General features: G+C 47.2%; 1 protein-coding gene across 1 annotated transcript in view; it reads right to left on the bottom strand.

Annotated features, from left to right (window-relative positions):
• Nucleotides 1-5,259: 5,259 nt before the first annotated feature.
• TYR (tyrosinase) overlaps nt 5,260-27,516 on the bottom strand; it is a 63,066-nt gene continuing 40,809 nt past the window's right edge. The window contains exons 4-5 of the mRNA XM_081860486.1: nt 22,502-22,683; nt 5,260-5,926 (exon numbers count right to left, since the gene is read on the bottom strand). Of these exons, the coding sequence (XP_081716612.1) occupies nt 5,706-5,926; nt 22,502-22,683 (403 nt within the window). The 3' untranslated portion in view covers nt 5,260-5,705. The remainder of the gene's footprint in view (nt 5,927-22,501; nt 22,684-27,516) is intronic.

Genomic DNA, 27,516 nt, shown 5'->3' with positions numbered 1-27,516 from the left:
ACGTGCAGGTGACCTTGGAACGGACAGCTCACGGAAGAACCCCGACCAAACCTAAGAGGAGGCGTGTAGTGGTGATAGGGGATTCCCTACTGAGGGGAACAGAAGGAGTGATCTGTGGGCCTGACAAGATGTCTCGGGAAGTGTGCTGTCTCCCCGGGGCTAAGATCCAAGATGTAACTGAACGACTGCAAGGAATCATAAAACCCACTGACAAATACCCCTTCCTCTTGGTTCATGTGGGAACCAATGACACTGCAAACAATAGCCTCCAGAAGATCAAAAAAGACTATGAGGCTCTGGGCAGGAAATTGAAGCAATTAAATGCACAAATTGTCATCTCATCTGTCCTCCCAGTTGAACGACGTGGCCCAGGGAGAGAGAGAAAAATAGTGGAAGTGAACAGCTGGCTTCGCAAATGGTGTAAACAGGAACGGTTTTGATTCTTAGATCACAGACTGCAGTTTCTTGAAGATGGACTTCTGGCAAGCGATGGGCTGCACCTCACAACGGTTGGGCGGAATGTTTTTGCCAGAAATCTCAGAAACCTCATCAGGAGGGCTTTAAACTGACTAATGTGGGGGAAGGAGACAGTGCTCCTGAAGGTAGGAGTCTATCAATTGATGAAGATGATCATCCAAATGTCATAGACCGAATGGAGCAAACAGCACGCAGACCTAGTGATGGGAGGAAAAAATCCTTAAATAAGAGACACGGGGGAATGATTAATGGACTTCAATGTCTGTACACTAATGCACAAAGCATGGGTAATAAACAAGATGAGCTTGAGCTCTTGGTACAGCAAACTAAATATGACATAATAGGCATCACTGAAACCTGGTGGGATAAGTCCCACGACTGGAATGTAATAATGGAGGGATACAATCTATTTCAGAGAAACAGACCAGACAAGAAAGGAGGAGGAGTGGCGTTATATGTCAGGGATGTGTATACCTGTGAAGAGATCCAAGATTTAGAACCTCAAAGCCAAAGTGAGAGCATTTGGGTCAAAATTAAGGGAGAGAATAATAACAGGGACCTCATTGTGGGAGTTTACTATAGATCCCCAAGCCAAACGGAGGACATAGATGATGCCTTCCTGGAACAGATGGCCAAGAATGCAAAAGGAAGGGAGACAGTAGTAATGGGGGACTTCAATTACCCGGATATTTGCTGGATGTCAAACACAGCCAAGAGCATAAGGTCAAACAGATTCCTCACTGGCCTTGCAGACAACTTCGTTGTCCAGAAAGTGGGAGAAGCAACAAGAGGAACAGCCATTTTAGATCTGGTCCTAACCAATGTTGATGACCTGGTTAGTGGGGTAGAAGTGGAAGGATCATTAGGCGCGAGTGATCATGCTCTTCTGAAGTTTACTATACAGCGGAAAGGAGCAGCCAAGCATACTAGGACTCAATTTCTTGACTTTAAGAAAGCCGACTTCATAAAACTTAGGGAAGTGCTGGGTGAGATCCCATGGACAGTAATACTAAAAGGAAAGGGAGTTCATGATGGCTGGGAGTTTGTTAAGAGGGAGATAGTAAAAGCACAACTTCAGGCAATACCAATGAAACGGAAACATGGAAGGTGCCTAAAGAAGCCAGGGTGGCTATCTAAAGAACTTTTAACTTTTAAAGTTAAGTTTAAAAAAGGATGTGTACAAAAAATGGAAAAGGGGGGAAACCACCAAAGAGGAATTCAAACAAATAGCCAGCACGTGTAGACACAAAGTCAGAAAAGCTAAAGCACAGAATGAACTCAGGCTTGCTAGAGAGGTTAAAAGCAACAAAAAAAAAGGCTTTTATGGGTATGTTCGTAGCAAAAGGAAGAACAAAGAAACAGTGGGGTCACTCAGAGGAGAAGATGGTGAAATGCAAACAGGGAATACAGAAAGGGCTGAACTCCTCAATGCCTTCTTTGCCTCAGTCTTCTCCGATAAAGAAAACAATGCCCGACCTGAAGAATTTGGAGCAAATGATTCAGCAGAGGAAACACAGCCCAGAATAACTAAGGAGATAGTACAAGAATACTTGGCTAGTTTAGATGTATTCAATTCTCCAGGGCCAGATGAACTGCATCCAAGAGTATTAAAAGAACTGGCAGATGTGATCTCAGAACCACTGGCACTCATCTTTGAGAATTCCTGGAGAACAGGCGAAGTCCCGGCAGACTGGAGGAGGGCAAATGTTGTCCCTATTTTCAAAAAGGGGAAAAGAGAGGACCCAAATAATTACCGCCCAGTCAGTCTGACATCAATACCAGGGAAGATTCTGGAGCAGATCATTAAGCAAACAGTCTGTGAGCACCTAGAAAGGAATACTGTGATCACCAATAGTCAGCATGGATTTCTGAAAAATAAGTCATGTCAGACTAACCTGATCTCATTTTTTGACAGAATTACAAGCCTGGTAGATGAAGGGAACACAGTGGATGTAGTCTACCTTGATTTCAGCAAGGCATTTGACAAGGTGCCCCATGATATTCTTGTAAAGAAGCTGGTAAAATGCGGACTTGACTATGCTACCATTCAGTGGATTTGTAACTGGCTGACTGACCGAACCCAAAGGGTGCTCATCAATGGTTCCTCTTCATCCTGGAGAAGAGTGACTAGTGGGGTGCCACAGGGTTCTGTCTTGGGCCCGATCTTATTCAACATCTTTATCAACGACTTGGATGATGGACTCAAGGGCATCCTGATCAAATTTGCAGATGACACCAAACTGGGAGGGGTGGCTAACACCCCAGAGGACAGGATCACACTTCAAAACAACCTTGACCGATTAGAGAACTGGGCCAAAACAAACAAGATGAATTTTAACAGGGAGAAATGTAAAGTATTGCACTTGGGCAAAAAAAATGAGAGGCACAAATACAAGATGGGTGACACCTGGCTTGAGAGCAGTACATGTGAAAAGGATCTAGGAGTCTTGGTTGACCACAAACTTGACATGAGCCAACAGTGTGACGCGGCAGCTAAAAAAGCCAATGCAATTCTGGGCTGCATCAATAGGAGTATTGCATCTAGATCAAGGGAAGTAATAGTGCCACTGTATTCTGCTTTGGTCAGACCTCACCTGGAGTACTGTGTCCAGTTCTGGGCACCACAGTTCAAGAAGGATACTGACAAACTGGAACATGTCCAGAGGAGGGCAACCAAAATGGTCAAAGGCCTGGAAACGATGCCTTATGAGGAACGGCTAAGGGAGCTGGGCATGTTTAGCCTGGAGAAGAAGAGATTAAGGGGTGATATGATAGCCATGTTCAAATATATAAAAGGATGTCACATAGAGGAGGGAGAAAGGTTGTTTTCTGCTGCTCCAGAGAAGCGGACACGGAGCAATGGTTCCAAACTACAAGAAAGAAGATTCCACCTAAACATTAGGAAGAACTAGGCAACATTGGGGGTATTGTATGGCATTGAAATGGGAGGTGCCAAGCCACCAATTGACCTGCGGTGATCAGAAAGCTGCAAGAAACTGGCCGAAAAGAAGAAATGAGCATATATGTGGACCCTGCTGGGTACCCCAGTAGAAGTACTAGGAAGTCCTCTTCCCAGAAAGGCTTTGGTGTCTTCTCGATGCCTAGTGAAAACCACCATGTTCGCTCAGACATTTGATGGCATTTAATTCTTTCAACTCCATCGTCCTTTTGTGGGATTTTATCTGCTCTGCTGTGTTTTGCAATTTTATGCAATTGGTTTTAATTACTGCCATTGTAAAAACCGTAAGCTGTTTTGATATTGGGAGCTGCCTAGCAAGGTCAAATGCTTTCCCCTTTTTCTTTTAAGAATCTGAAAATGTTTTATCAGAAGCACCCTAGGACTTTATCCAGAAAATGCCGGTATTTCTCGAAGTCTCTTTTGCTCTGCTCCAAGTTACACACTGCAGTCATTTATTTTCTTCCCTGCTCGTATCTCTTGGTTCAGAGATGCCTTTGGCACATTGATTTACACACACACACACACAAACCAGCTCACCCCATTGCCATTTCCCACTGAATGACTGGTTCAGCCTGCCAATACAATGGTTTCAGGTGCGGATTTCACTGTGCCTACCTATTAACAGTCTGTGAAGTCAAGGAAAACTTTCTGTGCGGCTCGGCCGCTAAGATTAAAAGGTTCTGCAGCCACCTGCTTTTATTCATATTGATTGCGGCAGTTGCCGGGAGTGGGCTTGGCAGAGAGCTCCAGCATTATGAAAATGGATCACCATAAAGAGAAGCTTTTGACAAAGTGCTCATGAAGCAATGAATATTCTCTCCCCCCCCCCCACCCTCCCCGGCTGTTAACGGTCAGGAAACTGTTTGTGGCTTTGCAGCAAACCTCATCAAGCTTGCAATGCCACTGGAATGTTTAAATAGGAAAAGAATTTCAGAACTCTTGCAGACCCATTTGTTTGAGCTTCACTGTGATTTTGTCTGGGAGGCTAAGATAGGGTTGCCACATGTCTAGATTTTCCTGGACATGTCCGGGATGTCAAGGACGGAATTAGCGTCCGGTGTGTGTGTGTCAGGAAATCAACAAAAAGTCTGGATTTTTTAAAAAAATTCCTCAAAATTTCTTTGGGTGAAATATGGCAATGCTAACTAAGAGAACTCAGAGACAGTTCTGTATTTCATGGCTGAACTGAAGTACGTTTGTAGCCGTAATATGGCAGCCATGTGATAGTAACACTCGATCTCTTTCCTAAGCTTAAAATTAATAATGGGGTAGGGATGCTCAAGGGACGCGGGTGGCACTGTGGGTTAAACCACAGAGCCTAGGACTTGCTGATCAGAAGGTCGGTGGTTCAAATCCCCCAACGCGGTGAGCTCCCGTTGCTTGGTCCCTGCTCCTGCCAACCTAGCAGTTCAAAAGCACGTCAAAGTGCAAGTAGATAAATAGGTACTGCTCCGGCAGGAAGGTAAACGGCCTTTCCGTGTGCTGCTCTGGTTCACCAGGAGTGGCTTAGTCATGCTGGCCACATGACCCAGAATCTGTACGCTGGCTCCCTCGGCCAATAAAGCGAGATGAGCACAGCAACCCCAGAGTCGCCCATGACTGGACCTAATGGTCAGGGGTCCCTTTACCTTTACCTCTTAGGGATGCTCAACGATTTCCTTTGGTCTGGATTTGTAAAGAAACCATCCTTATTGGTACTTTCTGGACCTTTGTATCTCTCTGAATATTGTGAAAACTTTTCTCACACACACAAAAGGAACGTAAATTTACATGCCATTGGTCAAAATGCATTTCTTGTTTTTAAAGATCAAAAATAAAGTGAATTTGTGTGCATTTATTTTTATTTTTTTAAAAAAACCACACACTTATGGGGAAATGGCATGCAGCAGACTTATCAATGGACACACAGAATATGGATATAGAGCACAAAGATACCATTCTTGTCATGTGTGGGCTTGGATCAGGAGGGCATGAGGAAGTAACTCATTTTCTTGACCAAATTTTCCCCTGAGTTGCTAATAGCCATCTTGCTGAAGTAAAGGCAGCTAATGACATTGGCTATTAGCTGCTTGGAGTGGGAGGCATTTTGACTGGGAAGATGTTGGTGGGAAATGGGGTTCAATACCCTATACACTCCATGGCTCCCCCAAGCTGAGGTCCAATATTGTGTTGGCCGCCATCAAACTTTGGAAAATGCATTGTGGGCATTTGATAGTGGACCACCCATATCATGATGGCTTTGACTTTAGCCACAGGGGCTTGGCAGCTATTATAAGTGTGACTGATACGTTACATGCTGATAATCTTCGCTCTCCATGAGCAGAGGTTGTGTCTCCTCTGAGATTCTTCTCTTCCTCCGACAACTGAGAGCGATGACTCCAGCGACCAACGTCGCTATAATGGCTCCCACAACAGCCGCTCCCAACAGCCAAGGCCAGATCTGGCGGGCTTGCTCCAAGTAAGGCACCAAAAAATTCTGGAAGGGGTTGGCTGCACAGGAAGACAAAGGGAGAAAATGCTCTTGGTTACACATGAAGGAATGGAAATAACTGGGCAACCCAAAGCTCGAAAAGGGGCGAAATTCCCACAGTGAAGTGGTTCCTACAGCTGTGTTGCTTCCATCTTACAGTTGCAAAGTGCACATAAACTCATGTTCCAGGTCGTACATTTGGCTAGGGGAAAACTGGACTTGAGTTCAGGGCTTGTAGGAGTGCCAATCAGTGAATACCCTTTTTACAATAGGGTGTGTTGCATTTTTCAGCTTTCAATGTCCAAAACACGAGGGGTGCTAAAAACACACACCATGATTTAGGAATTCAAAAGATGCTTTGGTTAAATTAATATAATTTAGTTTCGCTCTGCAAGTGAAATGTGTGTAAAAGCATAGAAGTTGCTAAAAACTGATCGCCAAGTATTTGCAGCGATATTATTTATTTATTTAGCGTTACCTGACATTTTCAGAAGGGAAAATTAAAATCTTTGGCTTTCAGAAAGCAGTTTATGTGCTCCTTCGTCAAATGTAGGCTTACCAAGCTAAATGTTGCCCGATCACAAAAAAATAATGGCAGATTTGAATTCCTCTCACCCCAAAACACATATTTTTAAGACCCCTCACTGAATAAATGTGCATAAATTAAATTTCACCCCTAAAATGACACACCCTAGTATTACAACTTGTGCTCTTAAGTGCACTGGGGAGTCTTGAGGGTCAGAAAAAGGACAAGAAGGGGTGTTAAAGAGAGTGATGAGGGTGTGTCAGAAAGAGAGAGAAATGAGATGGGCCCACCAACTTTTGGCTCCACTGCCATCTCCAGCCCTGATTAGTGATGAAGAAGAAAATCAGTTATGTTTGTGTTGTAGTGAGGAACATCCTAATTCACACTTCTCAAAGCAACACACAAAACCGAAACACCTTTGCAATTCACATGACCAAACATGGCAGTGGAATTCTCCAACCAAGCAGTACATTAAGAAACACATTCAGCCGTACCTTTGTTTTCAAACACAATGCGTTCTGGAAGTCCGTTCAACTTCCAAAACATTTGGAAACTGAGGCACGGCTTCTGATTGGCTTCAGGAGCATCCTACAGCCAATCGGAAGCTGCAGAAGCCACGCTGGATGTTTAGCTTCCAAGGCAAAGTTTGCAAACTGGGACACCTACTTCCGGGTTTGCGACGATCGAGTTCTGAGTTGTTCTTGAACCAAGCTGTTCAAAAACAGAGGTACCATTGTATACAGTGGAACCTCTGTTTTTAAACGTAATACATTCTGGAAGACCATTCGACTTCCAAAATGTTTGAAAACCGAGGAGCAATGGGCAATTGGCAAACTCCACTTAGATAAAAGAAAAACATGCAGCGGAAACTGTTTGACATCCGAGGCGCATTCAGAAATGGAAGCAATTACTGTCTCACCAGAGTAGTGCATGCTCTAGTTATCTCCTGCTTGTACTACTGCAATGTGCTCTACGTGGGGCTACCTTTGAAGGTGACCCAGAAACTACAACTAATCCAAAATGCGGCAGCTAGACTGGTGACTGGGGGCGGTCGCCGAGACCACATAACACGGTCTCGAAAGACCTACACTGGCTCCCAGTACGTTTCCGAGCACAATTCAAAGTGTTGGTGTTGACCTTTAAAGCCCTAAATGGCCTCGGCCCAGTATGCCTGAAGGAGCATCTCCACCCCCATCATTCTGCCCGAACGCTGAGATCCAATGCTGAGGGCCTTCTGGTGATTCCCTCACTGCGAGAAGCAAAGCTACAGAGAACCAGGCAGAGGGCCTTCTCGGTAGTGGCGCCCGCCCTGTGGAACGCCCTCCCATCAGATGTCAAAGAGATAAACAACTACCTGACATTTAGAAAACATCTGAAGGCAGCCCTGTTCAGGGAAGTTTTTAATGTGTGACATTTTGATGTATTTTTAATCTTTGTTGGAGCTGCCCAGAGTGGCTGGGGAAACCCAGCCAGATGGGTGGGGTACAAATAAATTATTATTATTATTATTATTATTATGGTTTTCAGTGTTTGGCTTCCGAAACGTTCGGCTTCCGAGATGCTCGAAAACCGAGGTTCCACTGTACTGGTGAGAAATGTGCTTAATAAGCATGCATATGTCAGCAAGAAATGCTTGCCAAAAGTGCCAGGTTAAAACTGCATAGAGAACCATGTTGCTTGGGAGAATTTCACACTAGAACGATGACAATTTTCATGGTGGGGGGGGGCAGCAGATTGCTGCTGAAAAGAAGTGAAGTTGAGATTGGAACAATGAGAAACTTGGAGAACTGAAGCTGACTGGTGTGCCCATTCCTAGCCGTGCCTACTGCTGGCACAGAACCCCCAACAGATGGTCCTCAAGGGGGTGAAGCCCTTGGCAGAATCATAGAATCATGGAATGGCAGAGCTGGAAGGGACAACAAGGATCATCTCATCCAACCTGCTGCAATGCAGGAATCTCAGCAAAATCTCAGGGAAACGACTGCCCATTTATGCCATAAAGAAACGAGTCTGCTAGTCTAAGGGTTAAAGGTTCCATTAGTGCATAAGCTCAGGGGAGTTGATTTCATAATCGGTTCCTGGCTTCCCCTCCTTTGCTCCCAATTTCCATCTTCCATGAAATATTTGCATCTGTAATCATATTCACAACAGGCCCACTTCTGAGCTCTCCAGCTGATACTTACCTGCTCTGAAAGGCGTGAAAGGAAATCATAATTACTTTCCAAAAACTGGCTGTTTATGCCCGTTAATGTTAATTAAATCAATGCAGATAAGACTTGAAATAAGCCGCACCATTTTGAATGTGCGTCCCCCCCCCATAAGGGGGATTCCCCCCTCCCCCTCTCCTACACTTCTCTTCTCAATTACCTTTATTTTCCTCTCCCGCCACAGCCAGAAGAAATCCCACTGGCTAAAGTCCTCTTCCTAATCTTTTATTTTAGCTTGACATTTTAATTCCTATTCTCCCCTGTCACACCTTACTGCGAGTTAAACACACAGACACCTCTCTCCGGGGAGATGTTTCTGATGCACTGTCAATTCTAATTAATTGACATTTTATTTAATCCCCGAGGTACCATTTCACAGTCAGGACCACAAAAGCAGGTTTTTTTTTCTGGAATGAGACTGTGCAAAATAGTTCATGCCATTGTGGTTTGTCCCAGTTCTACCTTCAAAGGGCAAAACCCCACGGCGCTTTGGGATAAATCAGAAACAACAGCATTCTATAAAATGACCATGCAATCACACCAGGAAAATCTAAACCTAAAATCTAAATCTAAAATAATGGTTTGTATTTGCATTTGACTTGAGCCTTTGTTTTGATGAGGAATAGCCAATATGGTTGCTTCCAGATGCTACTGAACCACAAGGCCCATCATCCTTGACCATTGGCCATTCCAGTGGGTGACCTATGTGAAATATACTCAGAGTCGCAAAGTGATTTCATGCTCTTTATTCAGCTCATAGTGGTGAGGAGGAATGAATGAATGTCCCCTCAAAGTATCTGCTTTATATACATTATTTACACAATGGGCTGCACATGATTGGCTAATTCCAGGATTCTACTGTAGGCCAATCAGGTTGTGGATTCACTTCTATCTGGAGCATGATTGGGTGGTTCCTGCTAACCAATCATACTGCTGCATTGTTCTAGGACCAATCAGACTGCTGCATTCTGAATCCTATTGTTCTAGGACCAATCAGACTGCTGCCTTTTGGAGCCTATTGTTCTAGGACCAATCAGACTGCTGCAGTTTGGATCCTATTCAACTCAGTACATAACACCCCTCCCCTCTAAGTTCCAGTCCTGCCCGGAAGGTCGTATTCATAGTCCTCAAGGTACGCCGGTGGCCTACGTGTGCGTTGCGGCCTGGGGTGTTCCCTGGTCCGGGGTTCAGGTTCTGGCTCGTGTTCCAAGGATGGGGCTGTTTGGTCTGGCGCAACCGGCTCGCTCAGTCGTGGTTCTGGTTCCGGTGTCCTTTCGGCCTCGCGGGTCCTCTCTGTATTTACTGATTCTGCCTCTCCTGCTTGCCCCTGCTGCTCTATGGGCCTCACTGCCCCACTGTTCCCTTGGGACTCCTCTGACCTGTCCTCCTCCTCCTGGTTTTCTCCCGGGAATCGTCGCCGTATCTGGTCGCAGTGGCGGCGCCAGCATTGCCCCCCATCTGTTAGCACCTCGTACGACACGGGGCCCGTGACCCTGGTGACTGTGGCAGGTACCCATGCAGGGCCTGCCCCAAAATTCTTTGCGTACACTGGGTCCTGGGCCTCGAAGGTCCGGGGGTTCCTGCCTTCCCCCACCACTACCTCATCCTGAGCTCTATCGGGGTGAAGGCGGTCCAATCTGATTGCAAGGCGCCGACCCATTAGTAGTTCAGCGGGGCTCCGGCCAGTCGTTGAGCTGGGGGTGCTGTGCTGTGCTAGAAGGAATGTGGCAAGGCGGTACTCCCAATCCCCTTGCGTCATGCGGCGAAGGGTGTCCTTGGTGGTCCGCACCATGCGTTCTGCTTGGCCATTGGTGGCAGGGTGGAATGGCGCCGAACGGATGTGGCGGATGGCGTTCTGCACTGTGAAGGTTTGAAATTCTCCTGATGTAAATGCAGTCCCGTTGTCTGAGACGAGAGTGTCAGGGAGCCCGTGGGTTGCAAACAGCCTGCGTAGTACCCGGATGGCTGCGGACGTAGAAGTGGACGGTACCAGTGCGACTTCCAGCCATTTGGTGTAGGAGTCCACCACTATGAAGAATGTTTTCCCCTGAAAGGGGCCAGCGAAGTCCACATGCAGGCGTGACCATGGTGCTCGGGCGGACTCCCAGGACTGGACTGGGGCCCTTGGGGGATCTGGGCGGGATTCCTGGCAGGCCTGGCAGTGTTTGACCCAGGCCTCTATCTCTCCGTCGATCCCCGGCCACCACACATAACTCCTGGCAAGGGCCTTCATTCTTACTACCCCTGGGTGTGTCTCGTGTAGGGCTGTGAGGACCCTTTTGCGGAGGGGCTGGGGAACAACGACCCTGCTTCCCCATAACAGGCACCCCTTGTGGGCTGACAGTTCATGTTTGCGGGTTGTGTAGCCGGCGAATTCTGGCCCGGGGCTGCGGCTGGGCCATCCCCTCCACACCCAGTCCAGGACCCGGGAGATGACCCTATCTTTCTTGGAATGGTGTGCAACTTCTTGTGCCTGAATGGGGCGGTCAGGAAGCAGCTCCAGGCTCATAACCTCTTGTGCAGGTGCTGGGTCGGGGCCTGTTTCCGGTAGTGGTAGCCTGCTGAGGGCGTCTGCATGGCCCATCGCCTTTCCAGGGCGGTGAATCAGTGCATACTGGTAGCTGGCAAGGAAAATTGACCACCTGAGGACGCGAGGAGACAGCACTTGGGGGGTCTGCTTTTCGGGGGCAAACAAGCCAAGCAACGGCTTGTGGTCAGTCACCACGGTGAAGGGCCGCCCGTACAAGAAATCATGGAATTTTTTTACTCCCTTCACGATTGCCAGACCCTCCTTGTCGATTTGCGAGTAGTTCCGCTCGGTTTCGTTGAGTGTCTGGGAAAAGTATGCTACCGGTACCTCTCTTCCATCCGGGAGTTGGTGTCCCAGGACAGCGCCGATGCCATAGGGCGAGGCGTCGCATGCTAGCACCACCGGCAGCCTCTCGTCGAAGTGTGCCAAGACCGAGTTTGAGACAAGCAAGTCCTTGACTGCCTGGAATGCGGCCTCCTGGCGCTGGCCCCACACCCAAGGGGCCCGCTTGTCCAGGAGTCTGTGTAGGGGCTCCGCTACCGCCGCCTTGTGGGGAAGGAAGGAATGGTAAAAGTTCAATAATCCCAAGAAGGCCTGAAGTTCAGTCTTGTTCTTGGGCGCTGGGGCATCACAAATGGCCCGTACCTTGTCCCCAGTCGGGTGAACCCCTTCTGCATCCACCATAAATCCCAGAAAGTCCACTTGAGGCACTCCTAGTAGACATTTTTCCCGCTTCACCTTGAGACCCGCCATCTGGAAACGGTGCAGAACAGTGCGGAGGCGGTCCTCAAACTCCTCTGGTGTGGGCCCGGCAATCAACACATCATCAAAGAAGGGGGTGACACCAGGAATCCCTTTAAGGAGAGAGTCCATTAGATTCTGGAATATGCCTGGTGCCACGCTGACCCCGAATTGCAGCCGCTTTACCCTGAACGCTCCTCTGTGCGTCACAATCGTCTGTGCCTCTGCTGTGGCCTCATCTACTGGCAGCTGTTGATATGCTTGGGCCAAGTCCAGCTTGCCAAAAATTTTCGACCCAGCCAGGGTGGCAAGGACATGGCTGACCACTGGCACTGGGTATGCATGGGCCATGAGGGCCTTGTTTATGGTACATTTGTAGTCTGCGCAGATGCGGACCGAACCATTAGGCTTGACGGGTGTGACGATTGGGGTTTCCCAGGGGGCATTAGGCACCGGCTCCAGCACTCCTTGCTCCACGAGTCGGTCCAATTCCTCGTCTATACGGGGTTTCAGGGCGAATGGGACCCGGCGGGCCTTGAGCCTGACTGGTCGTACTGCGGGGTCAAGCTGTAGAGCAATGGGGGGGCCCGTATACTGTCCCAATTTCCCATCGAAAACCCCCGGAAACTCCTTGCATATGGCGTCCACGTCCACTTGTAAGCTCATGTGGTTCACCCCGGTGATGGCTAGTCCCAGTGGTCCAAACCATGCCAACCCCAGTAAGCTAATGTAGGGGCCCTTGACCACAAGCAAGTCCAGTTGCCGCGTCCGCCCTCGGTATTGCACCCTGAAGGTCCCCACCCCCATTGTGGGGACCTTACGTTTCTGGAAGTCCCGGAGGGTGAATGGGGCCGGCCTGAGTTTGGGACCCCCAGTAGGACACAGTTTCCTTAAGGTCCTTGCCGAGATTATGGATAGAGTTGAACCCGTGTCAAGCTCCATGCGGCATGGGGCCCCCTCTATCTGTACCTCTACATAAATTTTCTCTACGTTGGGGTGGGGCAACTGGTATACCTGGAAGTCTGTGAGCTCCGTCGAGTTGCCTTGGTGCGTTGGGCCCCGGGACCTGGGGCTCTTGGATTGGTCATCTGATGCCTGGCTTCGGGTGGGCCGAGCCCGACACACCCGGGCGATGTGTCCCAATTTTCTGCACTGCCTGCACTCTGCGTTGCGGAAACGGCAGGTCCTCCTCTCGTGACTTTCTCCACAGCTTGCGCAGTTCCCTCCTTCTCGTCGAGGCAGCTGTGGTATGTGGGCTGCTTGAGTGCGCTGCTGTACTCGGTGCACCTCCTCCCTGTCGGATCCCGAGTCGTTGGTGAGGTCTTCGTGGTGGACCCTCGGTTGGGACGGCTGGCTCAGCCGTGCCTCTTGAGTCGACCTCTCAGCAGCTTCCGTTGCCACGGCCTCCTCCAGAGCGACCTGGAACGTTAGGTTCTTCTTAGCGTAGAGGCGTCGTTGCAGCTTCTCATCCTTCAGGCCACCGACGAGGCGGTCACGAAGCATGTTCTCCAGCTCTGAGAAGTTGCAGAACCGGGCAGCTTGGCGGAGAGAGGTCACAAACCCAGTTATGGTTTCCCCAGGGGCTTGCCGCTTTGCGTAGAAGGCATTTCGACAAGCCACCACTGAGGGCTGTGGCGAAAAGTGCCCCTTCAGCTGTTCCATTATTGTTTTGTATGGAACAGTAGCGACGTCTTCAGGCGCAAGGAGAGCCCGGGCGATTTCAAATGTCTCCTCTCCGCAGACGCTGAAGAATATTGCCCTCTTCTTGGCGTCTTCTTCATCGGTGACCCCTTTGGCTTCTAGGAGGAAGGTGAAACGGGAGGCGTACGCTTCCCAGTCTCCAGATGCTGGGTTGAATGGCGAGAAGCTGCTGTCAGTTGCCATTCTGAGTTCCTTGTGTCCCGGAGCTGAAGCCTGGATACACGGTGCGAGGCAGCGGTGCGGCAGGTGGCGGTGCTGCGGTGCTGTGTGTGGCAGTCAGCTCAGCGGGATCCCACCTTCGTCGCCAGTGAAATATACTCAGAGTCGCAAAGTGATTTCATGCTCTTTATTCAGCTCATAGTGGTGAGGAGGAATGAATGAATGTCCCCTCAAAGTATCTGCTTTATATACATTATTTACACAATGGGCTGCACATGATTGGCTAATTCCAGGATTCTACTGTAGGCCAATCAGGTTGTGGATTCACTTCTATCTGGAGCATGATTGGGTGGTTCCTGCTAACCAATCATACTGCTGCATTGTTCTAGGACCAATCAGACTGCTGCATTCTGAATCCTATTGTTCTAGGACCAATCAGACTGCTGCCTTTTGGAGCCTATTGTTCTAGGACCAATCAGACTGCTGCAGTTTGGATCCTATTCAACTCAGTACATAACACCATGGGAGCTGTAGTCCTACAACCTCTGGAAGCAACCATATTGCCTATTCCTTGTCAAAACAAAGGCTCAATTCAGATGCAAACACCAAACCATTATTTTGTCATAAATAAATGAGTCTCTTGCTTCCCCCTGCAACTTCCTTGTTCCCAGCAAAGCATCTCATTCCTCTGAGCCCAACAAACTATGGCTTGTATAAACCGTGAAGGTAAAGGTAAAGGGACCCCTGACCATTAGGTCCAGTCACGGACGACTCTGGGGTTGCGGCACTCATCTCGCTTTATTGGCCGAGGGAGCCGGCGTACAGCTTCCGGGTCATGTGGCCAGCATGACTAAGCCACTTCTGGTGAACCAGAGCAGCACACGGAAACACCGTTTACCTTCCCACCGGAGCGGTACCTATTTATCTACTTGCACTTTGACGTGCTTTCGAACTGCTAGGTGGGCAGGAGCAGGGACCGAGCAACGGGAGCTCACCCCGTCGCGGGGATTCGAACCGCCGACCTTCTGATTGGCAAGTCCTAGGCTCTGTGGTTTAACCCACAGCGCCACCCACATCCCATAAACTATAAACCATAGTTTGCATGAAAACCAGAAAAGGAAACCATGGTTGAGTTGTGGTTTCCACTTCTCATCCAACTGAAAAGTAAACTCTAGTCAAGCATCATCTCCTCACTCAATTAACCACATATTAATTAACCACGAGAGGGAGGAATTGTCCCCACAGACTGCAGCCGCACTGCTGTGTCCCAGTCAGCACCCACCTCCACTGCTACCCATGCGCTGAAGGAGAAAATCAATAGAGGCAGCCTGTTTTATGTGGATAGGCTCTTCCAGGGATTGAGAACCTCCCTCTTCAGACCATCTTCCAACAAGGGAGGTGGGTGGAGAAAGTGGTACAGTCCCACTCTCTCCCTTGAGCAACACTAAACAATGCCCCAAGCAGAGCTTCTGTCTTATGCCCGTTCAAATTCAATGGCTTGTACAGTTGCAATAATCTCTGTGTATGCTTTGTTTCTTCACAAGCCTTGACCTGCTCTGTGACTGCAGTCATGGGATTGTTGTCTTTCACATGATGGTGTATGTTTTGACTCCACAAAGTGGAATGTGACGAAGACAGGACGTTTGTGTTACTGTGTTCCGTGAAGTGGGACTATTGTCCTTTGTTCTTTTTCTCTTTGCTGTCTGATGCTAGAGAGAGAGGGAGCCATGTTGCAGTACTCCGTGTGTGTTTATATGGAAATAAAGTAGATTAGCCAAAATGCTGAGTTGCTGAGGTCTGTCACGCAAGGTGCGCAAACTCTGCGGATCCCTAAGTGTGCCGACGTCTGTTGGCATCGGTTGCTGTGATGTTTGGGCTGAAGAAAGCTAATGAAGCTCCCGAACGATCGACCAGGAGGGAGAGACCATGCCAGTTGGGCATGTGTCTCTGCCAGGGTCCTACTCGAGTGTAGGACGAGCTCCTGACAGCTACCCTCTATGCATCTCAGGTGCTCAGATGAAGGCTAGAAACCTGCATTTTGCATGAGCATGAACAGTGGCAGACTCTGGGCTGTCAATTTTCAGTGGCGCCCTGTGTGACACTAAAATCCAGGACCCCTGCCTCCATTCTACACTCCATTCTACAGCATTGTGGTGGTGCCCCGTGCAGCACGGCATGCAATATGGCCACACTAGTTATGCTACCCTAAAACTGCCTTTGAGCATGAATGGTAAAAAATGCAGAGAAGGGGAGCTGGTAAAAGAGGCAGACTTGTTTTGAGCAATTCCAGCAAGACACACAGTTCTGCATTTTGTATCTGGCTGGCAGTAAGTATCCATGAATGGTCCAAGGTTATGCTGTTTGCTTCTGCTTTGCAAACTAGAACCAGTGTTTTTTTTTTTTCTCCTTAAAAAATTATTTAGGGGTACTCTCATTTTGACTCAAGAAAAATCACCATTTTATAGTTCAAATCGGGGGAAATAAATACAGTAAATGGGCAAAAGTACCAAGGACATTATCTCATATTACACAGCTGACAGCTCACAGTTAACTTCCACATTAGCCAAACTTTCATCAGTGAAACACCACACATCCACATTCCACACTGCTTCACACATTAAATGCCCGCTTCTGTCTCAGACTCAGGAACCACCAGTAAAGGAAATGAAGCTGCCATCAGGGATAGCAACGGAACTGACGATTCACCGTACTAGAGAAGAAACCAAAAAGTTTAAAATTTGTAGTTTCTTCTGTTAGATTCACAAAATGTTTAGGGGTACGCATACCCCTGCGTCCCCCCAGAAAAAAGCACTGACAACCACTATCAACTTGGATGCTCACCTGTTCTTGATTCTGCCTCCAGCCAGCCCTCACCTGCCTGCCTTCTTCCTTACAACCAGCCCAGGGGGTTTATCTGGATGTCAGCTTCCTTCTCCTTAAGTCTCAAGTTTTGACCTTGTACAACTCAGCAGGACACAGGAAGGAGATAAAATCTAAGTCAGCTGGCTCCGCCTGTCAGTGGCTTCCCTACCAGTCCCAATGGGTGCCAGCTTCCACTGCCCCCACTCGCCCAACATGCATGCTTGTAAATAAAACAGATCTTTCAAGAAGTCTCCACTGCTTCCAAGGAAACCGAGCCCGCAAAGGACCGCCTCATTTCAAAGCTAGTTAGCAGGAGGGAAACAATGAAAAAATTCCTCACAAGCTGATCAAAAGAGAATATCAAAGTGCAACATTCTCTATTTGAACTAGATGCCAAGTCAACGTGTTAGACCCCTCCTTTGAATATGGTATCGAGTGCTTTAGTAAAAGGCGAAAGATTTATACGACCTGAAGAGAAACCAGAGTAACCTTTTACTGAATATGGTATCGAGTGATCAAGACCTACTCTGGGCTGCCCAAGTGAAACTTCATGTGAAATCTTTGGAGCAGTGCAAGCTGATATATGAGCAATGGTGCCCTCTGATTCCACACCAGACCTCCCCAACCTGGTGCCCTCCATATGTTTTGAACCCACACTGACTGGGGCTGATGGGAATAGGAGTCCAAAACATCTGGCGGGCAGATTTTCCCACATGTAATAATTGGGTAGTGGGTGCAGCTTGAGTAGATCATACGTTCTGTGAGCAGAGAAATCCAGGATCAATTCTTGCCATCCCCAGTAAAGTATCTCAGGTAGCATGACAGGGAGAGACCTCTCTCTGCCTAAGAACTTGTAGAGCTGCTTTGAGTCAGAGTAGACAACAGTAGGCTGGACTCATCGCTGGCCTGGCTCAATATAACACAGCTTCATTTGCCTTATGGAAGGAACTAGCTATAGCTCAGTGGTAGGACATCCTTTTTGGTAAGCAGATGGTTCAATCCTCAGCATCTTCCACTAGGGATGAGAAGGCCCTCTACCTGAAACTTTGCAGAGTTGCCACCAGTCCGTATCTTCTTTGGTGATCACTCGTAGCCAAGTAAGATTGTCTTCCATGAACACAGTCTTAACAGTGAGTCCATAAGTGACAGTGGAGGCCAGTTCTGGAGCCATACGTCCTTCCACAGTGGGGACATAGATTTCTGAGTGGGAGTCGATCACAGTGAGGATTTGCCAAACGTGCCTTCCTTTTAGCTCATTTCTCCTTTTTGCCCTGAGTTCATGCTTCTTCAAAGTTCATGACACCTTTGGTAAAGGCTGTTCTCCAATTGGAGTGCTTGCAGGCCAGTGTTTCCCAGTTATCAGTGCTTATACCTCTTTTTTTAAATAAAAAGATTTGCCTTGAAGTGTCTTTAAACCTCTTTTGTTGTCCATCGGTTTCCATTCTTAAGTTTGGAATAGAGTAGTTGCTTTGTAAGATAATAATCAGGCATCCAAACAACATGACCAGTCCAACGAAGTTGATGTTAAAGAATCATTGCTTTGACATTGGGGATCTTTGCTTCTTCCAGTACACTGACATTTGTTTGCCTGTCTTCCCAAGTGTGTATGGTGCTGGAGGAGACTCTTGAGAGTCCCATGGACTGCAAGAAGATCAAACCTCTCCATTCTGAAGGAAATCAGCCCTGAGTGCTCACTGGAAGGACAGATTGTGAAGCTGAGGCTCCAGTACTTTGGCCACCTCATGAGAAGAGAAGACTCCCTGGAGAAGACCCTGATGTTGGGAAAGATGGAGGGCACAAGGAGAAGGGGGCGACAGAGGACGAGATGGTTGGATAGTGTTTTCGAGGTTACCAGCATGAGTCTGACCAAACTGCGGGAGGCAGTGGAGGACAGGAGTGCCTGGCGTTCTCTGGTCCATGGGGTCACGAAGAGTCGGACACGACTAAACAACAACTTCCCAAGTGATGTGTAAATTTTTTCAGAGACACCGTTGATTGAATCTTTTGAGGAGTTGGAGATGGAGTTTAGAAGTGGTCCATGTTTCACAAGTGTACAGTAAAGTTGGTAGAACAGTGGTACCTCGGGTTACATACGCTTCAGGTTACAGACTCCGCTAACCCAGAAATATTACCTCGGGTTAAGAACTTTGCTTCAGGATGAGAACAGAAATTGTGCAGTGGCGGTGCAGCGGCAGCAGGAGGCCCCATTAGCTAAAGCGGTGCTTCAGGTTAAGAACAGTTTCAGGTTAAGAACGGACCTCCGGAATGAATTAAGTTCTTAACCTGAGGTACCAGTTCAGTTCCCAACATCTCCAGCTAAGAATGCCCCCTGTCTGAAACCCTGGAGAGCAGCTACCAGCAGGCCAACTGATGCCCTCTCCACCAACTTAAGCCAGTCATTGGGAATGAATTGCACGACTCCCACAGGGTCCTAGAGCCCTCACACCTCCTTCCCAAAGCCTGGTAAGCACTTGCCCAGTTTTGAGAAGGAGGTAGGAAGACTCTAGGAGCCTCTCAGAGGCCTCTCACCTCCTTCCCAAAGCCGGGAAGCAATCACTGCCTTAGTTCTGTTTCTGATGCCAGTTGGAATAGACCAGCATTCTTCAACCTTACGTCTCTGCATGTTGTTGGACTACAACTTCCACCCTCCCCTTCCGACTCAGCCAATGGTCAAGAATGGTGGGAGTTGTAGTCCAACGACATCTGAAGATCCAAGCTTGTAGACAATACTGAGACAGATGTACCAATGAGATGCCAGGCATTCCTCCCCGCAGTTTTAACAGCCTAAAACAGCCATTGAGTCAGCAGAGATAAGCCCAGCCCTCTTTCCTCACTTGCACAAAACAAATGAAATACCGTGAAAATCCTTGAAAGGAGAAGTAATCGACTAGAAATATTATCTTGTGGGAATCAACTAAATAATAAAAATGAAAAAGCTCAAGGAAAAAAATTAGAAAAACCTAAAATAGAACAAAGCCTTAATGAGATGCCAGCTACAAACCTTGTTTCAACTATTCAGTTTCCTCAGAAGGAAATAGAAAAATCATAAACTTTAAATGACCAAAATTCAAACAAGGGTAGAACCCAAAAAAATTTGAAATACGTCAGAATGAGACCATTGATCCATAAAGGGAAATCAATAATCAATAAATTAGTCAATCAAATAAATAGTACAGTATTGTAGATGATAAAAATAAAAATTATTATTTTTTCTTATCTGCATTGATGATAGTCATTGTTTGGACGGAGGGCTTTTACCTATTTCCACAGTCACACAATCAATCAATCAATCAATCAGTACCTGAACTGGGTTCCACACAGTCACAAAAACTAACTGAAAAAGCCTCAAAAACAAAAACACAAAATAAATAGCAAAAACTAAAGTGCCAAACTTAATCCGTTCTGGAAGTCCGTTCGAAAACCAAGGCATGGCTTCCAATTGGTGCAGGCGCCCCAGAAACAATAGCCAACAACCATATTGGACGTTTGGCTTCCGAAAAACAATTACTTCCAGTTTTTGGCGTTTGGGAACCAAAGGCGTTTGAGTACCAAGGTACCACTGTATTGTAGAGTTCCTGTAATGCAGAAATGTGCAGCTGTCCCATACAGAGATCACAAACCTGCAGCCTTGGTGTCATGAACACCAAGCTCTAGCCAACTGAGCTATTCATTTCTTGCCTAATGAAATGGGGTGACATTTTCGAGAGTGATAAGTGATCTTTCTGACAGCATGTCTGTGTGGTGGCAGTGAGGGAGGGAGCCGTGTGTGTGTGTGTGTGTAGGGAGGGGGCACGATTTAAACATTAGCGCCACTAAAATGCTTCTGCTGCCTCTGGTCTGTGATTAGTGCTCTCTTGGCTCCCAGCTGAATTTCCAACCAAACATCAAACAAATTGCACACAGTTTTTGGAAACGGCGGGGGGGGGGATGGGTAGCGCTCTCCGCTCTTATCGGTTTGCTTTGAGAAAAATACACCAAACAAGCAAACAACCCAAATGCCAAACGCCCCTAAAGGGGGCCAGTGCTGAGACAACGGAGAGACGCATTTTCAGACAGAGTCATTTGATCCGGAACAGGGCTGTCGATTCATGCTCTCCCCTACAAGAGATTTCTGAGGAGCCATTTCTCCGCTCCAACGTGACATGATAGTATTGTGCATTCATATGTGTGTGTGTGTGTGTGTGTGTGTGTGTGTGTGTGTGTGTGTGTGTTCTTCATAATTATTATGTTAATTATAGAAGTAGGTCCCCCAATTCAGAGTGGGACTGCAGGATTGTGGAGCCTGGGTTTAACAAGCCTTTCCCCTGCTCCCTGGTCCCGAATTTCTGTTCTTCCCCCTCCCCCTGAAGCTATTTGCTGCAGCTTCCCTCCTAGTCTCCCAGAGTAAGTGAAAGCTGCTCTACTGTGTGTTTTATGGTGCATTAAAAAGACAGGGCAGCAGGCACTATGGGAAGGAGTGCTAGAGAGCAGTGTGGCTGGATTTATTTATTTTGCTTCAAAGATTTGGAAGCCTCACTGACTAATCCAGGCTTAAACATCAGCCCACAAAATCGCTTGCAGGCTAGTCACTTTTACCAATTTGGTAGGGGCTGGCAGAGGTAGAATGGAGAGCTCCATGCCCCTTGCAGAAGCCTAGTGCATTTCTATGCTTGGTGTGGACGAAGAGGCCTCACTTCCTCCCTTTATGGTGGTTGCAGAGGAAGGACAGGACGTTTCATCTCGCCTCCACCTGTCTGGTCACTTTGACAGTTGTGTCCAGTCAAAGGCGACTATGGGGTTGCAACGCTCATCTCACTTCAGGCTGAGGGAGCCATTGTTTGTCCACAGACAGCTTTCCAAGTCGTGTGGCCAGCATGATTAAAACTGCTACTGGCACACAGAGGGCCGTGACAAGTGCCAGAGCGCACAGAAATGCCGTTTACCTTCCCGCCGCAGCGGTACCTATTTATCTACTTGCGCTGGTGTGCTTTTGAAGTGCTGGGTTGGCAGGAGCTGCGACAGAGCAACGGGAGCTCACTCCGTCGTGGGGATTCGAACTGCCCACCTTCTGATCGGCAAGCCCAAGAGGCTCAGTGGTTTAGACCACAGCACCACCTGCATCCCATGTTTATAGTATGATGCTGGAGAAGGTTTATCTTGCTGTATTTTGATGGGGTAGCCAATGGGATGTTCTCCTGATGTTGCTGAACTATTACTGCCTTCATCAAGGACCACTGACCATGCTAGCTAGGGTTGATGGGAGTTGGGAGTTCAGTGTAAGAGCATAAGAAGAGCCTGCTGGATCAAGCCAATGCCTCATCTGGTCCAGTATCCTGTTCTCACAGTGGCCAACCAGATGCCTGTAGGAAAACAACAAGCAGGGTGCAAGCACAGTAGCCCTCTCCCCTCCTGTGGCTTCCAGCAACAAGTATTCAGAAGCATTACTGCCTCTGAGTATGGAGCATAGACATCATGGCTAGTAGCCATTGATAGCATTATCCTCCATGTGAGAAACATCTGGAGAACGTTGTCTTGGCGTCCTCCTGGTAGGCTTTGATCATGATTGTGGGCTGCTATTTTACAATGCACTTTATTGATTTTTTTTTTTTAATGTCTGCTCTGGAAGCATAAAAGGATGGTATATAATTCTAAATTATTATTTTTTAAGTGTATGGAAAACTTAACACACACCCAGATGTTTAGGTCTTATTTGAGTGCCAAGTCTCAACAGCCTGCTCCTCCGGATTGTCCTAGCATGCAGGGACACCACAATCTAGTATCTCAATTCATGGTATTGTCACACGGCCTCCACCGTATTTTCTGATCTGGCTTTACCAAAAGAGCTTACGTCTAGAAAACAAAGGCAACTGCCTCAAGATTTCTATGTTACCTGGCTCTACTAGATATTCATAGTCGTATCCCAGATCTCTTGAAGAAATGAAGAATTCCCCGTTCCGGTAGAGAGGAATGAAGGGGACCATGTAAGATTCACGGTTATGTCCAATAGGGGCATTGGCTGCCGGGTAAACCTCACGCAGGGGCTGGTGTCTTCTGAGCCACTGCTCGAAAATGCTGTGAAAGGAAACACTCATATGAGTATTGTAACACCAAGGGCAGTTTCATTTTTAAGGCAAGGTGGAAAGGTCAGACAGAAGCATCAGTAATACCATCTTCACTCAACATCTAACAAGAAGGAACAAACTGAGCCTCCTTAAGTATTGAATTCCATCACCTCAGTGCCACCACAGAAAAGGCCCCACCTTCTTTTGACTCTACATGAACATTTGCTTCTGCGCTTTGACAGCATAGCAGTGCAGTCTCGTCTTATTATGTACAGCCACATCTGTATGTTTTTGTAAGTGAGCACTACAGGACTTGTTGTGTGGTGCTCATTGTGTTGCATGACATATACAAGTTGGATGTTTAAAGTGTATGGTTAGTTCAGCAATGATTGTGTTGGTGCTTACATTATGGATGTTGGTCATTCCAATCTTAAAATCCTCAACAGGTGCAAATATTATCGTATTTATCCTTAACACAAAAATGAGACCCCACGATTATTGTATATACGTGTAAATATTTTAAGCCAGTCCGCCCTTGTTGAGAGGCCTGAATATTTTTTCCAATGGCGTCTGTGCCCGCTCTTGGTAGCATGACACTGTGCCCTGCCAGTTTTCTCTAAGTCTTGTACAGAACGGTGCATGGCATGAAAGACAGAAAAAAAGACTGGCAAGGAGGAGAGAGAGGATACATTCTGAGACTGGATGTCAGATGCAGAGCTCATCCAGATCAATGTTTTGCAGAGATCGTTCTCCTTCCTCTCAGAGGATGAGCAACAAGGAGGGTGGCTCAGATTTCCCGAGTCCAAGAGAGGCCAAAATTAACCTTTTCAAAATAAAAACATGAATCACGTACCCAGCAGTACATGAAGGGCAGTCAGCAGTTTGCTATGTAATTATGCTGAAAGCAATCAGGGCCAGAGATCTTACATTGCTGAAATTCACCTTAGCCAAAAGAGCACCTGTTCCCAGCTTAGGAGTCCAAAAGTTGATGGTGGTTATAATTCATCAGTATTTTCACCTGTCTCGCTGTAATGTTTCTTTGTGCTCTCAGGTTTAATAATCAAAATTGAATTCTGCAACAACCAATGTGCATCCAGCATGCTGTTAATTGCCCTTTATAGTCACACACACAGAGAGAGACACAGACACTGCTTCTGCTAGCCACCAGTGTGGAGTAACCAACTTGATTTTCACCACAGCCTTGTGAGGTAGGTTAGGCTCAGGCAGCGACTGGCTCAAGGTCAGCCAGTGAACTTCATGGCTGCTCAAGGATCTGAACCCAGGACTCCCCTGTTAGAATTCCTGCTCCGTGATTGCAGTCATGGGATTGTTGTCTTTCACATGACGGTGTATGTTTTGACTCCACAAAGTGGGAAGTGACAAAGACAGGATGTTTGTGTTACTGTGTTCCGTGAAGTGGGACTATTGTCCTTTGTTCTTTCTCTTTGCTGTCTGATGCTAGAGAGAGAGGGAGCCATGTTGCAGTGCTCTCTGTGTATTTATGTAAATAAAGTAGATTAGCCAAAATGCTGAGTTGCTGAGGTCTGTTACGCATGATGCGCAAACTCTGCAGATCCCTAAGTGTGCCGGTGTCAGTTGGCATCGGTTGCTGTGATGTTTGGGCTGAAGAAAGCTTTTGAAACTCCTGAACGATCGACCAGGAGGGAGAGAACATGCCAGTCAGGCATGTGTGTCTGCCAGGGTCCTACTCGAGTGTAGACTGAACTCCTGACATCCCCAGCCAGAGTACAACACGCTAACATACCCTCCAACATTCCTCAAATGAAAATGGGGACATTTCTCACCCCCCTGCCAACTGACCCTCCTTGACCCCCTTTTTTTGTCATACCCCCCAACATTTCCTATCAGAAGAAGGGCAAGTGTCAGACCACTTCACCAACGAGATACCAGACATGAATGTATGTAAACGACTACATTATTACATGAGCACTGTTCCACAGCATTTGATATTTTCATTTACATACATTCATTTGAAATAAGATGGGTTTATGAAGCAATTCTATATCCTCCCACCACGCTGATGAGGAATTCTACGAAACAGAAGTCAATATCCGGAATCACTGTTCAGTGTTGGAAATCATATTTGCTGAATACACAAAGCTTCACAGCTTGCCTTTCATCGTACAAAGTCTGGTGCCTCGCTTCATTTAAGATTTTCAGAGACTTTGAGACTAAAGATTTCATTATGGACTTGTTATGGTTTGAAGGAATTCTGTAAAAGATTGTCTATTGCATATGTACATGGTCATCGTGTTGCCTAGACATGCTGACATTCTCTTTGCAACACAGGGGTATGTTTGGTTACTTACAAGGGAGGAGGTTGGCAGCAACAGCCATGGAAAAGCCATGGAGAGGCGATGGGGTGCTCCCTTGCAGCCGCCGCTGCTGCTCGGGACAAGTGCTGGCTTATTATTTATTGAATTTACTGTATTTTTTGCTCTATAAGACTCACTTTTTCCCTCCTAAAAAGTAAGGGGAAATGTGTGTGCATCTTATGGAGCGAATGCAGGCTGCGCAGCTATCCCAGAAGCCAGAACAGTAAGAGGGATTGCTGCTTTCACTGTGTAGCGATCCCTCTTGGTGTTCTGGCTTCTGAGATTCAGAATATATTTTTTCTTGTTTTCCTCCTCCAAAAACTAGATGCGTTTTGTGGTCTGGTGCGTCTTATAGAGCGAAAAATATGGTATATTCCGCCCTATGCTTATCCTCCTCCCCGAGCTTGGCAGCGGTGCTGGCACAGAAAACAGGGACATTCTAGGATCAGATCAAAAGCTGGACTGGCTTTTGTAATTCTGGGCCTGTCCCTTTGCCAGCTTAATGTTTCCATGACTGTCAGCTGTGCATATGGCCTAGAAAGTCTCTTTCTCTCTTTGGCAATCACTCGTAGCCGAGTAAGATTGTCTTCCATAAACATGGTTTTAACAATGACTCTGTAAGTGACTGTGGAGGCCTGTTCTGGATCCACACGTCCTTCCACAGTGGGGACATTGGTTTCTGGGTGGGAGTTGATCCCGGTGTGGATTTGCCAAGCGTGCCTTCCTCCTAGCACATTTCTCCCTTGCGTCCTGAGTTTGAGTGTCTTCAAAGCCCATGACACCTTTGATAAGGCTGTTCTCCAACTGGAGTGCTCACAGGCCAGTGTTTCCCAGTTGTCGGTGTTTATACAGTGGTACCTCGGGTTAAGTACTTAATTCGTTCCAGAGGTCCATATGTAACCTGAAACTGTTCTTAACCTGAAGCACCACTTTAACTGATGGGGCCTCCTGCTGCCGCCGCGCCACCGGAGCACAATTTCTGTTCTCATCCTGAAGCAAAGTTCTTAACCCGAGCTACTATTTCTGGGTTAGCGGAGTCTGTAACCTGAAGCGTATGTAACCTGAAGTGTATGTAACCCATGGTACCACTGTACTACATTTTTTCAGATTTGCCTTGAGACAGTCTTTAAACTTCATTTGTTGACCATCAGCATTACGCTTTCCATTTTTAAGTTCGGAGTACAGTAGTTGTTTTGGAAGACGATCATCAGGCATCCGCACAACATGACCAGTCCAATGAAGCTGATGTTGAAGAATCATTGCTTCGACACTGGGGATCTTTGAAGAAGCAAAGATCGCATGCGATGTAGTGCTGACCTTGTAGGGTGACATTTAAATGTATGGTGCAAATGGGGTCTGAGTTCCCTCCCCTTATAGTTACCCCGCCCATGAATTCAAAACTAAATAGCGCTCTTCATGTAAAATACAGGCTGATTTGGGCCCCGAGCTGATGAACCTTTCAGGCAACTAAGGTTTTTATTTTCTAAAAAAATTTAAAAAATATGAAAACAGATTTTACTGTAACTGTGGGCGGAAGGCCAACGGTAATGGCCGCCTCTTGACCTGCTTTTGTCTTGCAGATCTACTGTGGATTTGAGCCACAGCTCACGCAGCTCGACAGCATATCATTTAGAGCAAATTTCGGCACTGGAGGGGGAGGCGAGGGCTGCAAACAGTTGAGGCTCGCTGTGCGAATACCGAGCGATCAAGGTAATAATCATCATAATACTTGGCATGCACACAGGGCCTTTTAAAAAAAATACATCCTGAATTGCAGCATGAATATTAATCAATCAATCTGCATGCTAAAAGCGGATCGCCCCACAGGAAGAGGGGAGTTTTTCATTATGCCCTGGGTACAGGAAGGTGATAGATTCAGAAGCCATAGAAGCAATGGGTGGTTTGTCTCCATAATGACAGCACAGCATCACCCCCATCGTGTTAGGGCTCTATAGGAACGCCCACACTTCCTACCTCCCTCAAAATACTGGCACCAAAATATTGGTTATTATAGTTTAATCACACTTTTGCCAGCCTCAATTGGATAAAAGAAAGCACTTCTTCACATAGCTCATAGTTAAACTATGGAACTCATTGCCACAGGAGGCTGTGATGGCCAGCGGCTTGGATGAGGATTAGACAAATTAGCGGAGGATAAGGCTATTGATGCCTATGATGGCTACACTCTGTCTCTGCAGTTGGAGGTAGCACTGCTTCTGAATACCAATTGCCAGAAGGGAGAGGAGGGAGGTTTTGTGTTCAAATCCTGCTTCCAGGTTTCCCACAGGGAAGTGCGAGAACAGAATGGGCCACTCGCCTGATCCAGTGGGTTCTTCTTGTGCTTATGAACACTCTCTTGTCCACTGACAAAGGTTACTTACAAGAGGAGAGGGCCAGGGACACCAAGCTATGGTCTGTGGTTGGGGTAAGGAACCAGGCCACTGCAGTGCAGTGTATTTTCTTTCTTCTGCTTCTTTAATCTCAATCTCCTTGTATTTGTATTGCTA

Source organism: Podarcis erhardii, assembly GCF_964252035.2.
Source record: "Podarcis erhardii genome assembly, chromosome: 4".
In the NCBI taxonomy this organism is placed as follows: domain Eukaryota; kingdom Metazoa; phylum Chordata; class Lepidosauria; order Squamata; family Lacertidae; genus Podarcis; species Podarcis erhardii.
Note: the sequence above shows the minus strand (reverse complement) of the source record. Positions and strands in the feature narration are given on the sequence as shown.